This window comes from Telopea speciosissima, chromosome 5, assembly GCF_018873765.1.
Source record: "Telopea speciosissima isolate NSW1024214 ecotype Mountain lineage chromosome 5, Tspe_v1, whole genome shotgun sequence".
Classification (NCBI taxonomy): Eukaryota; Viridiplantae; Streptophyta; class Magnoliopsida; order Proteales; family Proteaceae; genus Telopea; species Telopea speciosissima.
Window position 1 is genome coordinate 53,358,395 of NC_057920.1, and position 14,559 is coordinate 53,372,953.

At 41.6% G+C, this 14,559-nt stretch overlaps 1 protein-coding gene across 3 annotated transcripts in view; it reads left to right on the forward strand.

Annotated features, from left to right (window-relative positions):
* LOC122661324 (bifunctional aspartokinase/homoserine dehydrogenase, chloroplastic-like) overlaps positions 1-14,559 on the forward strand; it is an 80,983-nt gene that overhangs the window by 44,337 nt on the left and 22,087 nt on the right. Inside the window, exons 14-17 of one of the 3 annotated variants that reach the window (XM_043856681.1) lie at positions 13,217-13,362; positions 13,518-13,653; positions 13,986-14,069; positions 14,161-14,253. The exons of 1 other annotated variant lie outside the window; for it this stretch is intronic. In XM_043856681.1, coding sequence (XP_043712616.1) covers positions 13,217-13,362; positions 13,518-13,653; positions 13,986-14,069; positions 14,161-14,253 — 459 coding nt within the window. The remainder of the gene's footprint in view (positions 1-13,216; positions 13,363-13,517; positions 13,654-13,985; positions 14,070-14,160; positions 14,254-14,559) is intronic. One more of the 3 variants, XM_043856682.1, reaches the window with a different exon arrangement.

The window sequence follows — 14,559 nt, forward strand, 5'->3', positions numbered from 1 at the left end:
GTTCACCTTGTGTTTGTTGGGCTGCTGTTGGTGAAGTTGTTTCTTCCTCATCTAGCCGGATTACTAAGACGAAGCTAGAGGGGATCAACAACTTCCAACAATGGAAGAAAATTGTTAGGCTGGTACTGATTGGTAGGGATCAACATGATCACCTAACCAAAACCAAGCCTAAGGATGATGCTACATGGGACACAGTTGATGCACGTATTTTGGGACAGCTTTTGAACTCCATGGACCACCAGATTGTTGATCTTGTCACTCACATTGACATAGTAAAGGACTTGTGGGAATATTTGGATGTTCTGTATTCTGGGCAGAACAACATAGCTCGTATTTATGAGTTATCTCAGGATTTCTATCGGTCTGATCGAAAGGGCCGTCCCATAGTCCAGTTCTTTGCTGAGTACAAGAGGATGTATGAGGGGTTGAACTCTTTGTTTCCCAATACTTCTGATGTGCAGCAGATGCAGAACCAGCGAGAGCAGCTCGCAGTTATGGGATTATTAGGTGCTATTGGGAAGGAATATGAGTCTGTGTGTTCCCAGATACTTGGTGGTGACAAGGTAGCCACACACTCTGAGGCTTTCTCTCGTGTTCGCCGAGTATCACAAGAGAACACTCATGATTCTATGCACGTTGACAGTTCAGCCTTAGCTTCTTTCCCACCTAACCGTGGTCTCTCCACTGGACTAGGGGCTGGTGGTGGTCGTGGGCGTGGAGGAGGTTCTGGGAAAGCTCCTATGCCTCCTTTGCTTGGGAAAGCACCCATTTCAGGATCCGAATCTTCTGGTATGGTGAGGACATGTCACCATTGTGGACGTACAAGGCATATCCAACGCTTTTGTTGGAAACGTCATGGCAGACCACCACAACAATAGTTTGCCAACTCTGCTGTCACTACTGAGACTACACCTCCCTCATCTTCTTCTGAGGGTAGGACTACTGTGATGCTGTCTGATGAGGATTATGCTCGTTTTACCTAGTTCCAGATCTCTCAGTCCTCCCAGCCTTCCACTACTACTTTCAGACAGACAGGTAATGCAACTGTATGTCTTTCGACTGCTTCCCGCCCCTGGATCATTGATTCAGGAGCCTCTGATCACATAACTGGGGTCTCAGGTATATTTTCTTCCTTTTGTGTATCCTCTTCTTGTGTTACCTTAGCTGATGGTTCTTTGGCTAAAGTAACTGGTACAGGCACTGGCCTGGCACTGTTCAGGCCACTCCTTTATCCTTATCTTCTGTTCTTTATTTACCTGAGTTTCCTTTTAACCTTCTGTCTGTTACTAAGTTCACTAAAACTTATAACTGTTTTGTAACCTTTTTCTCTGATTCATGCATCTTTCAGGATCTTACGACGAAGAGGACGATTGGTAGGGATTGTGAGTCAGGGGGGCTATACCTACTTGAAGACACTTTATCTGTGGCATGTTCGAGCCTGGCATCTCCTCACCAAGTCCATTGTCATTTGGGCCATCCATCATTGCTGAGTCTATGCGTTTTGGATCCTCGTTTTCAGTCTCTTTCGCTTTTACCTTTTGAGTCTTGTCAGTTTGGGAAGCTTCATTGTGTGAGCTATCCCCTAAAGTCAATCAAAGGTCTAGTCAGCCTTTTGCTTTAGTTCATTCAGATGTATGGGGCCCTTGTCCGGTTGCCTCTAAGTTGGGATTTCGTTATTTTGTTACTTTTGTTGATGATTATTCCAGAGTTACTTGGCTTTATTTAATGAAGAATCATTTTGAATTATTCTCTATCTTTTGTGTGTCTGTGAATGAAGTTAAGACTCAATTTAGTACTCTTTTACGTATTCTTCATAGTGATAATGCTAAGGAATACTTTTCTGCTCCTTTTTCTACTTTTATGACTCAACATGGCATTATCCATCAGTCTTCTTGTGCCGACACCCCACAATGGAATGGTGTGGCTGAAAGAAAGAATAGGCATTTGTTGGAGGTCACTCGGTCTCTTTTGTTTGAAATGAAGGTTGCCAAACCTTTTTGGGCTGATGCTGTCTTTACTGCGTGTTATCTCATTAATCGCATGCCTTCCTTTGTTTTACATGGTAGGATACCTCATTCCCTTTTGTTTCCTTCTACTCCTTTATTTGCCTTACCCCCCCCCCCCCCCCGTGTCTTTGGCAGCATTTGTTTCATTTGTAATCATCGTCCAGGAATCTCTAAGTTGGATCCAAGATTTCTTAAATGCATCTTTGTTGGATATTCTCGAACTCAAAAGGGCTATCGTTGTTATTCCTTTGAGTTCCAGAAATGTTTTGTCACTGCTGATGTTTCTTTCTTTGAGTCTACTCCTTATACGGATTCTCCGGTAGTTCCTTCTGGCTTGGACGATGATTTTCCTTTGTATATTGTTCTGTCTTCTGTTCCATAGGCATCTCCACCACCATTGCCGCTAGCTCCACCGGTGCCACAGAATATTGTTTTTCAGAGCCATCTTTGAAAGACTTGGCCCCCCCTGCTCCTCCTTCACATCATCTTCTTTGTCGGTGGATCTTTCCCCAGGTACTTCTGATATTTCTCCTGATATTTCTTCTCCTGATCCTTCTTCTCCTGCTGTTTTCTCTGACCTTGATGTACCCATTGCTCACCGCAAAGGTGTTCGGAGTTGTACCCAACATCCTTTGTCTAACGTTGTGTCTTACTCTGTTTTATCTTCTCTTTTTCATACTTGCTTGACCACTCTTGAGCAACATCCTATCCCTAAGTTTGTTGCAGAGGCATTATCTAGTCCTGACTGGCGGGCTGCTATGATTGAGGAATTGCTGGCCTTAGAGGTCAATCAGACATGGGATCTGGTTCCCATACCCTCGGGTAAATCTGCTATTGGTTGTCGTTGGGTCTTTGTGGTAAAGGTGAATCCTAATGGTTCTTTGGCTCGTTTGAAGGCTCGCCTTGTGGCCAAGGGTTATGCCCAAGTGTATGGGGTTGCTTATTTGGACACCTTTTCTCTTTTGGCTAAGCTTACTTCTGTACATATCTTGATCTCTCTTGCAGCTAATCATCATTGGCCCTTATTTCAGTTGGATGTTAAGAATGCTGTCTTGTATGGGGATCTCCATGAGCAGGTTTATATGGAGCAACCTCCTGGGTTTGTTGCTCAGGGGGAGTGTGGTATGGTGTGCAAGCTCAAGAAATCTTTGTATGGACTGAAACAGTCGCCTCGAGCTTGGTTTGGTCGGTTCACTGAAGTTGTTTTGGAGTTTGGATTGACACGTTGTAGTAGTGATCATTCTGTATTTTTTCGGCATTCTGATGCAGGGAAAATATTTCTTATTGTATATGTGGATGATATTGTCATTACAGGAGATGACTCTTTAGGAATTGAGAAGCTGAAGGTACATTTGCAGCAGAAGTTCCAGACTAAAGATTTGGGAAGATTGAAATATTTCTTAGGTGTGGAAGTGGCTCAATCAAGGAAAGGGATTACACTTTCACAACGATAGTATGTCATTGATCTTCTTTCAGGGGTAGGGTTGTTAGGATCTAAACCTCTAGATACTCCTATGGATCCTAATTTGAAGCTTACAGCTGATGTTGGTGATGTTCTTCGTGATCCTGAGAAGTATTGAAGGCTTGTTGGAAAACTAAACTATTTGACTGTGACTCGACTTGATATTGCCTTCCCTGTCAGTGTTGTGAGTCAGTTCTTGTCTGCTCCTCGGACATCTCATTGGAATGCTGTTATTCGTATCTTGAGGTACTCAAGAAGGCTCCTGGACGTGGTCTATTTTACTTTGATCATGGACATGGAAGGATTGAGGGTTTTGCAGATGTTGATTGGGTTGGATCTCCTGTTGACAGAAGGTCAACTACAGGCTATTGCACATTTGTTGGAGGGAATCTTGTTTCATGGAAAAGCAAGAAACAAACTGTTGTGGCTCGATCCAGTGTAGAGTCAGAGTATCGAGCCATGGCACATGTTACATGTGAGTTGATGTGGGTGAAACAGTTGTTGACTGAGCTTGGATTTACAGACGACTCACCTATGCAACTATGGTGTGGTAATCAAGCTGCTGTTCATATTGCTTCGAACCCTGTGTTTCATGAGAGAACGAAATACATCGAAGTAGATTGTGATTTTGTTCGTGAGAGGCTGCAACAAGGGCTCATTTCTCCTACTTATGTTCGTACAGGAGAGCAACTTGCAGATGTGTTCACAAAGTCCTTGGGGAGTGCTAGAGTGGATTACATTTGTAACAAGCTGGGCATGATTAATATCTATGCTCCAGCTTGAAGGGGAGTGTTAGTAGAGGCTGTTTTAAGTTTCGGTTATGTTCAGGGGTAGTTTAGGTATTTTCTGTTTTGTTATTTCCTAATGTGTCTCTTGTGTATCTTAAGTCACTATATATATGAAATGATGTGGGAGCTCCATTACTAAGTGGAAACCTCCCCAAGTGTTAATCGATTTCCATTGTTCTCTTCTTTCTTTGTCTTCTTTTTCTTCTTTTTCTTCTTCTTCTTTATTACAAAAATAATAATAAAAGACTTAAAATTTGAAATTATAACTGGCAGACTGCACAGAAAATCACGAACAGATCTCCATCTCCTCCAAACTCTCTCTCTTCCATTGATTAAATTTCAGGTGGCCTCTAACAACAAAAACAACCCAGTCTGGTCAGGTTTCAGCAATCCATTTGGCCTGCTGCCTTCTTCAATGCTCTGTTTTGCTGTTTCTGTGAGTCGCTTCTGTGCAAGAACTGACCTCTAATCCAGTTCACATCAATCCCTCCAGGTTGAAGAGATCTCTCCCTCGAGTTATGATCCAAATCTTCGTATGTTAGTGTCACCATGATAGGGTAGTAAGTGCTTGATGTGGTATATATCAGAAGTGAAAATGTGACTTGGAAGCTTTAAGTGGTAGGCATTGTTGTTGATTTTCTCCATGATCTCATTCTGACCCACCTCCCTTGCACTCAACTTGTTGTAGACTGCTGCTGGAAACCTATCTTTGATTTGCACAGCCACAAATAATCTTGAACCTTGAACTCCACCTTCTATTGATGTTTGTCACTGCAGCTTTATACTTAGCATTGTTATCCTATATTTTCTTTCATGTTTCCTCATTGTAGCTCTAATAGAATCAGCAAATTCTTGAATAGAATCAGACTTAAATATAGAGGGCGGGCCTCGGGGCAACAGTAAGGTTGCTCCATGGCGACCTAGTGGTTGCAGGTTCGAATCGGGAAACAGCCTCTCTGCGAAGCGGAGGTAAGGCTTCATACATTGTGACCCTCCCCACACCCTGCAGTGGCGGGAGCCTCATGCACTGGGTACGCCATGTTTTTAATCAGACTTAAAAATATGCCTAGTGGTAAGAATATCAGAACTTGCATCTCCTTACAAAGTTGAAAAGACAAAAATACTGTTAGCTTTGTGTATCAATGTCGCATAGTATTTCAGCAGAAAATTGGGTTTGATTCCATTTTCCAGACATGAGCCAAACAACTTCAAGAGGCCAACTCATGATTGGCCCTTTGTGGAGCTAAATATAAGTGCAATGGAAGAAACAAGAGTTGGAAAGAAACAATGGAAGAAACAAGAGTTGGAAAGAAATTGAAGTAGCAAGCTTTCGTTAACGGAGATGGGAGGGGATGGAGAATAGCATTTGTAGCATATGGCTTCCCAAATGCTCATTCGCTCTTTGTACAAGAGAAGCCCCTAAGAATAAAGCTTCCTTTAGGGTAAGCCTCCAATCAACAATGTCTCATCCCTTTTATAAGGTTACAGCATCTATCCACCCCCCCCCCCCCCAATGCACACCACCACACAGAAATAATTAGAAAATTTCCATGTGTAATGCACGACACCCCACAAAATATCAAAATTACATGAAAGCCATCCCCCCACCATGTATATACATACTTTATTGTGATCTTAAAGAATATTTACATACCATGTCACCCCATATAATGTAAATAAACCAGGGAAAATACAAAAATGTCAGAACGCATCGAGTCTGACACACATAGTTAGGCACACCAATTTACCCAAGTACGACTGAAGCATCCCTTGTTAAGGTGGTGCATGGATGTTACACATGCCCTGCTTGCTACGACAACTGTGAAATTGAGTGCTGCCTCTTTCTTTGGTAGGAAATCAACTAGCCGATCACCAGTCATGACAAATGTACATATAAGCCCCTACCAACCTACTCTAGCAATGAGTAGCACCTATGCCATCCTAGAGTCGTAGACTCCTAGGAACAAAACGAGTTCTGGGTAGAGGCTCATAACCATTAGAATGTTTCTGCTGTTGCCATACCAAGTTATTTTCCGACTATTGTACAAAAGCTGGCCATGTCATAGTATGGTAGAAGAAACGCTCGAAGTCCCCCACAACAGCTTTATAAATGGGATTATCAATAAACTGCTGGGTACCCTGACCTAGGGTATGGATCTTTGAACAATGCGGAACTTAATCCAGAGCCACTGCTACTGGATGGTGCCTATGGAACTGCCACCGCATGAATGGTGGCTGTGGAACTGGCACCGGCATGTATGGCTAGGGGTTTGGGAACGAGAAGATGCTGTTCACAAAATCTATCCCTGTCCTAGTGTCCTAGTGCAGCATCGATTCAACTGCATTCCTCTACTGCCCAAGCAATACCATCACGCCCCCAAGGATTGTGAACCACCTAGCTGCTTCGCCCAAGTGATCTATCCGTCTTTCGATCTTATTCCCGCTGGAAAAGGGCGTTTTTTTCTTTTCATACCAAAAAATCTTGACCCCAAACAACATAAACGCAGTGATGGTGATTGTATGAGCACTAACACTTCATTCAACTTGGCATATGAACTGAAGCCGGCCTTTTGTAGTTGACTATCAAAGTCTCCTTCAGGTCCCCACGCTGAGGTTATACGTCAGAGATAGAAGACTCTGCTTGCGTAGCTTGGACTGGTTCCAAGCTTGTACGGCAATGATTTGGCCAAGACAGCAAAAAACTGAGTTTTCCAAGTATAGAAGTTGAAGTCAGGCCAAAGTCACGAAATGGGTTGTAATTTGGTATTTATATTAAAGGAATGTATCAGTTTTGACCAAAATATTTGTGATACTGTACATAAGATTGAAATTTCAGTCGAAACTTCAACAAAAAATGTATATTGCAGGTTGTTTTGTTTCTATAGCCTGTGAAACTGAAATGTTTCGCAAGAATATAACCGATATTTCATGAAACCTTGTACCATGGATGAAGCGACAACCCACTTCTACGTGTTTAGTTTGATGATGTTGAACTGGATTGTCAGATATATTGATAACTGCCCTGTTAACAGTATAAATTTAAAAGGAATCTTTACTTCACAAAACACTCTGTGCCATTGCTTAAAATTCTTGTTACTTGATTTTGTATGTCCATGCTGCTGCTTCTTCATGTTACCCGTCTGCTAAAGTGCACAGCCATGGAGTGTCAATCACTTATAGAGCCAGACTAGTAAGGAATTAGTCTATCGACTCTCATTTCATTGACCTTTCTAGGTGCAGAGTCCTAAGAGCATTCATAATTTAGTTTAACAAACTTACAGTGGATGTTATGCCAAGACACTCTCTTGGTAGAATTCTCAGTAATAGCAGTGTTAGCTAACTCATTAGCCTAGTCCAGTCGGCCGTGTTTGGCCCAACAAGTATCAATAGTATGATTGGGTTTGCCGCAAAAGGAACACTGAAGAGAAGGCTTATCAGGATACTGGCCACCTGTACCTTGATCACGGCCTATTGATGACCCCTGGCCCCTTCCAGTAAAGGAACCACACCCCCGATTAGGAATAAAAGCAGAACCTTCCTTCAGAGGAGTAGTAGTACCCTTTAAGGGAGTGGACATCCGCTGCAACCAAGAAAAGGTTTCATTGAGGAAAGGTACCTTTTCCCCAGTAAATAGGTGACTCTTCAGAGATTGGTAGTCCGGGTGTAGGCCAGCTAAGAATTTGGCTACATGAAATTCAGCTCTCTGTATCTTGAGTTGCTCCAAATCAGTGTCAAGTGGTTGATGCATATGAAGCTCTTCAATAATCCATTTATATCCGCTTTGATACTCATTGAGAGACTTGTCCCCCCGTGTAAAGGTAAACATCTTGTCATACAGCTCATATATTTGAGAAAGTTTTTCTCTTCCAAACATCCTTAGCAGTAGAGTGAAACATGACATTATATGCAATAGTGAGTTCAATACTGTTCGACAACCAGATTTTTAAGGTGGAGTTCTCGTGCATCCATTTCTCATATGCAGTAAGAGAAGCTAGGTCCTTAGGATCAGCAGTTGGAGGATCATCAGTGAGATATATTATCATACGCTTAGCATGAATAAAAACTTGAACAGTTCAGGCCCACAAATTGGAAATTCCACTGAGCTTAATGTTTGTAATCTGAATGTGAACGTTATCAACTGGAGGTTTAGGGTCAGCCATCATGCAAACCAGAAATAAAGTATGTAATGTGATCAGCCTACAAGCAATTAACCAATGGAGCAGAAACCGCATGCAGAGAGAAATCAAATAGTAGCAGTATACTTCAGTCCAGGGATTCAAATAAGTGATAATCAGTAGTATAGATCATTAACACCCAGTGGAGAACAGGAACAGTTGCCGGCAGCAACAACTTGAACAGAGAAATCCAAATCTGACTCTATAAACCAGAATTGGGGTGATTACACATTACCAGAGATCAGTTGGGCAGATTGCTCCATTTTGACCAAGTGGTCAATGGGTTAGAGGGCGGGCCTTGGTGCAACGGTAAGGTTGCTCTGGGTTCAAGTCTGGAAACAGCCTCTCCGTAAAAGCCAGGGGTAAGGCTGTGTACTTTATGATCCTCCCCAGACCCGGCAGTGGCGGAAGCCTTGTGCAATGGGTATTTTAATTGGGCAGATTGCTCTGAAATTGCAGTCGAGTGGGCCCCTGGAGGAGGGTATTGAAAGCCCAAAATATTATTCTGATCAGGTGGTAGGATCAGAAGTAATTTAGAGATTGGTAGGTCTGAAAAAGTGATCTAAAACAGAGCATCTGCAGGTTGAAGAGGAGATTTCTGATTCCAGACAATCAGACCAATTAAAGTAGCTCAAACCTGGATTGAGTTCACAGTAGGAGTTCTTCAATCAGTCCTCAAATTCCAATATCATCAAGTGGCTGGATAAAAAGATAAATCAGATCTCAATAACTTGAGAAAAAAATCCCAAAACTGGAAACCGCAAGTGACGTAGAACATAGAAAGTGATATCTTCAATTTATAATCTCCAGAAGACTTGTCAAAAATAAAAAAAATTCTGCAGAAGCATCATTAGATAGGTAAGAGTCGGCCCTAGTTTATCCTTGAATCATCACTGTGGGTACCGCAACCTCAGAGTGGGGTCTTTCTTTATCCGCCTTACGGGTGGTGGTCCGAACTTCAGGATCCCTTGACGACCGGGGGGTGGGGGGATTGGGGTGAGCATAAATTAAAAAGGAGTCGCCATCTAGGATTCAGGCTTAGGACCCAAAAGGGGGTAGCCCCATCCATGGTGAGTGGAAGGGCTACACATGATTCTATATGGTCTGGTTAGAGTCTGAATAAGAGGTCAGGTTACGAGTGTGGGAAGGTGTTACACACCCATCTTGCCCGGTTAAACCAGTCTTTCTATTAGATGCTAAGGTTCGAACGTTCTCTTGTATTAACACCTCCTATACCATCATGCAAGGCTAATATATGATTGATTATCGCACATCAAATACATCAAAAGAAACTAAACATGTTATCTCTATGAATGCGTACTACTATTTACACTAAAACATGTTTCTTTAATGGTCTACAATTGTGCCAAAATGAAAAGACAATGAAGGAATGTATACCTGAAGTCGAACTCAACGAGATAAAAACGATAAAGTTTGGTGTTGATGCAAAAACAAAGTACGGAGTATCTCCCGGCTCAGGTGGAGACGGACAAACGACTTGCCTCTCTCTTGAAGGACGGAGTAACGGTACTCGGAATGTGGACAGACTAATGGTATGTGATGTGGGTTAGGATCACTCAGAATGCAGACAGAGTAACAGTATCACAAACCTCAAGGTGAAAACTTGATGGAATGCTGAAATGGGTTGAGGGAAAATTCCAAGAAAAACGTGGCTTCAGGGTGTGAAATGTGGATTCAGGTCACTCGGGATGTGGACGGAGTAATGGTAGCATGAATCTCGAGGTGGGGGTTCGGCGGAATGCCAAGGCGGGTTGGAGGAATACTCCCACTCACTCAAAAGTGGGGAAATGGACAGAATGGCACCATTCCCGAGGCCAAGGAGCTCTCTCCTCAACAAGGAGAGGGGGTCCTCTACTTTGTACTTCCGTGGCGCCACGGAAAAGGGTGCCGTACTCCCGTAGTGTCGCATGGGACTGCCACAGGAACCAACCCGCAATGCCGCAGACACCCTTCGTGGCTTCTAGATTGCCGCAGGGTTAAAAAGTGATTTTTTTTTGGGGGGGGGTTTAAGGCTAGGGGGGAGGCTTCAAGAGGCTATTTTGGGGATTTTTGTGATTGAGGGAGATTTCCATTGAGCTAACCCTTCTTGAGAGAGGTGTCGTTGTCTGTCCGTGTCCGGTTGTCGTCATCGCCGGGTGGGGTGTGGGGACAAAATTCAGCGTCTATAATCACAAACTTAAGGCAATAAGTAGTAGTTAGGCAACATTGGCTGTTGCAGCCAGAAACCGAAAGAACTTAAAAACCAATCAAAACAGGATTGGAAGAGGATCGATCACTAGTTTATTAGTGCTCTGATACCATGTAACACTATCAAGCCTAATAAACCAGCAAACCAGAAAACAAAGAAGAAGAAGAAAGCTAGCTAGCAGCTTCTAATCTAGTTACCATGGGGACTAAGATTGACATAGAAATAGAAACAATATCTAAATAGAAGACTAACAAAAGAGGAAAGCACTAGAACACTCTACCACCAACTGTGTACATGATCCGTACATATGGGTCATATACCTACTTAACTTGGTAACTTTAACAAATTGCATGCATGAAATAACACTTATTAAACACTGAAATGAAGATAAAAGAAATATGGAATAATCGGGAATTATGGTAAATTTTCTGGCTGTGGCAGGGGTTGCTTGGGCTCCAAAGGATTTGTTTCGAAATGGAGAGATAGCTATTTATAGTTCCCTGGATTTTCAATATTTTAGGAAATTTATATCATTTTTAAATAAAAAAGCGAATGCATGTGGCTGTCATGCACTTTTAAGCTGGTCGGTGTGCCAGCCGCCAATTGACAAGTCACTGACGAAGGTTGACTTGTGAGCTGAGCCACTGTTCCCCAGACTAGATTGACCTGCAATTTCAACCCAATGACTTTAGCGCATGCCCTTTTATATTTTTATTTTTTGCCATAAAACTTTGAAAATTCATAACTTTCAATCCGTAAGTCCGCTTTTTGTGAACCAAGGCGAAGCTTATTCTCAGTACTATACAGTGCTATGAAATTTATATACTGATTTGGCCACAAATTTGGTAGAAAAACCCTTTCAAGTGTGGGGCCCACACAGCTAGAGACAAAATAATGGCCAAATCAAGCACACCATCTTCAAATAAAGGATATTTCATAATAAAAGAGACCCTATTCATGAATTTCAGACCTTTTTTAAGGCAGTTGTGCTAATTTTGTCCAATGAATCCTTCCTACGGGTATTTTGGTAATTTTAAAATATAGTTGGTGAGCTCCTCCCCTTGTCGTAGAATAGCCAATTCATCATTGTTGTGATGCTCATATGACAAAGGTTGGTTAGAAGTTTTTTTGTTTTTTTGGGGGGGGGGGGGTGTGAATGTATTCCCCTAGCGCTCCCTTGGCTCTGTTATATTTTCATCTACTAATAACCTTGTTTTATTCTGTAAAACCTTTGTGAGCCCTACAAGCAACCCAAGACTTTCATAATGTTCGTGGCCCATAACCTCTAAGATTTCACAGGTTCTCGCACCTGCTGTGATTCATGTAATATATAATATACTATACCAAGGTTCAAAATCTCGGTGCCGAGGTTGGTTTCAACCAGCCAGGAAGCCAAGATTTTCCAGGTTTCAACTGAAACCTAGTATTTTCTGTGCAAAACTTGACATGCCATGTGCTGTCGAAACTGGTAGAAACTAGTCGAACCTAAGCTAGTCAAAACTGATTTTTTTTCCCCAGTCGAAACTTGGTATTTTTTGGGTCAAAACTGCTCGGAAGTACCTAAATGTGCGAAATATGGTCGAAACCTGACTTGTACCAAGTTTCGTCTCGGTTTCTTGGGAAATTGAGATATCTCGGCCACTGGTTTCGACCGATCTTGAATTATTTACTATACTTCACATAATGTTTATGAAATGCGGTAAGTGCAACATATGTCAGATTATTCTGGTGTGAGGGTTGGCAGTCTGAATGTTATTCTCTCACGCATTATTTTTTGAAAATGGCATGGGTTTAACAGGTGTCAAATTCTTTAGGCCTAATGATTGGTAATTTGAATGGTCCAATTGCCTGGCACGACAGAACCTAGAGTATTTTTTTAAAAACCAGTGATCATTCAGAAAATGTCGACAGACATACTATAATTCTATAGTCAGTTTGATTATCCTTTAACATTGCTTCTGCACATGATATTTATCAATTTTGAGCTAGCGAAGATGATTTTGTGGCGAAGCCCACTTTGGCACAACTTGAGCTCAAGATTGCAAGCTTTGCAGCAGAACTATACTTCTCCATTCTGGGTTCATCATCAACCTTCATAATCATCCTTGTGATTGAGGATTTCTTTGTGCCATTTCTCTGCCAAACCCCACCCACCCCCTACACAAATAAATAAGGAAGAGAATACTTAGTACGTGAAAAAAAGGTTACAAACCACAAAATGATGTTATGAAATTAAAACTATACTCTTGCAAAGGAGGGGACGGGAGAAAGATATAACTTTACAATGTGGAAAGTTTGAAAATAGCTTTGTGCCTATCTCTACTACACTTTTTACTTAAGTTCTTGATTGTGGTTTACATTTTGGTGTTCTTTCATTATAGTCAATTATTATATTTTGAATTTCTGATGTTAATTTAGTTCATAATTTTAAATTTTGTTCCGACTCAAGGTGGTCAAAATAAATTCTAACTAGTTCCTTCATGAAACTCTCTACTTGTTCTTTCTCTGCATGTTTAATTTCTATTCAGATTCCTTTTCTTGAGACACTGGTTCATGTAATTTCTCTTGAATTTCAGTATTTGAAGTTAAGAGCACTTCAGAGGCAATCCTATACTCATTATTTTTATGAAGGGACTGTTGGAGCTGGTTTGCCAATCATGAGTACGTTACGAGGACTCCTAGAAACTGGTGACAAGATTTTGTGTATTGAAGGCATTTTTAGGTTGGTTCAGTAGCTATGGGTGTCAGAGTATATTCAATATTTTGTTAATATGGAAAACAATCATTCTTAAAAATTTAATGACCGTGCAAGCAACTTCTCGCTGTTTGCAAGAGCCTTTTTTTTATTTGGTCTAACAATTTCCTTTGTAATTACAGTGGGACATTGAGTTATATTTTCAACAACTTCTTAGCAACAAGGACATACAGTGAGGTGGTAGCAGAAGCTAAACAAGCGGGTTATACTGAGCCGGATCCAAGAGATGATTTATCTGGAACAGATGTTGCCAGAAAGGTGATTATGAACTTCCTTTTCTCTGAAGTTGTTTGCAACTAAAACCATCAAAATTATTGTATTTCTTAAGAAGGTACCCTGAACAGTTTGGAATTTCATAATTCATCCATGTGTGAGTAAATACCTCCAACCAGAACAAAGAAGGAAAAGAAAAAGATAATTCAACTCAAAAGGGTAGGATTTGTTTGTATGGCGCTAAACCACACACACATATTAGCCTGACCATCAGATTAAGATAATGAGGTGATTTTTGGTAGAATGTTTCCTAGGCAGGATTATCTATCGGAAGTCATACAAAAATTCCATGATATATCGAATTGTTGCTATTGCAGGTCATAATCCTTGCCAGAGAATGTGGTTTAAAGTTAGAGCTTAGTGATATTCAGTTGGAAAGCCTCGTACCAGAACCATTAAGAGTAAGGACTGGGTAAAAAAAATGATGGTACTTTGGGTCTTGAAGCGCAAAATATCATTATGAATTTGATATCCTTTCATGTAATGATGCAGGGCAGTGCATCAGCTGAAGAATTCATGCGGCAACTTCCCCAATTCGACAAAGACATGTCAAAGAAACAACAGGATGCTGAGGCTGCAGGCGAAGTGAGTATTTTTTTGGACATTGGTAGACTGAACCTGACCTTGAAGTTTCCTGATTCAGATGTATCAAATAAATCACTCCAGGTTATTAATTCATAACCTAGGTGAATGGGTGTTTTCACAGGGGCTATGGTGCCCAGTGAATATGGCTCCCCAGAATGGTTTTGTTAGGAAGAACTTATTAGCTGACACCTTCATTTTCTAAAAAAGGGCATATACGAGGCTCCCGCCACTGCAGGGTCTGGGGATGGCCATAATGAACGCAGCCTTACCCCTACTTTTGCAGTGAGGCTGTTTCCAGACTCGAAA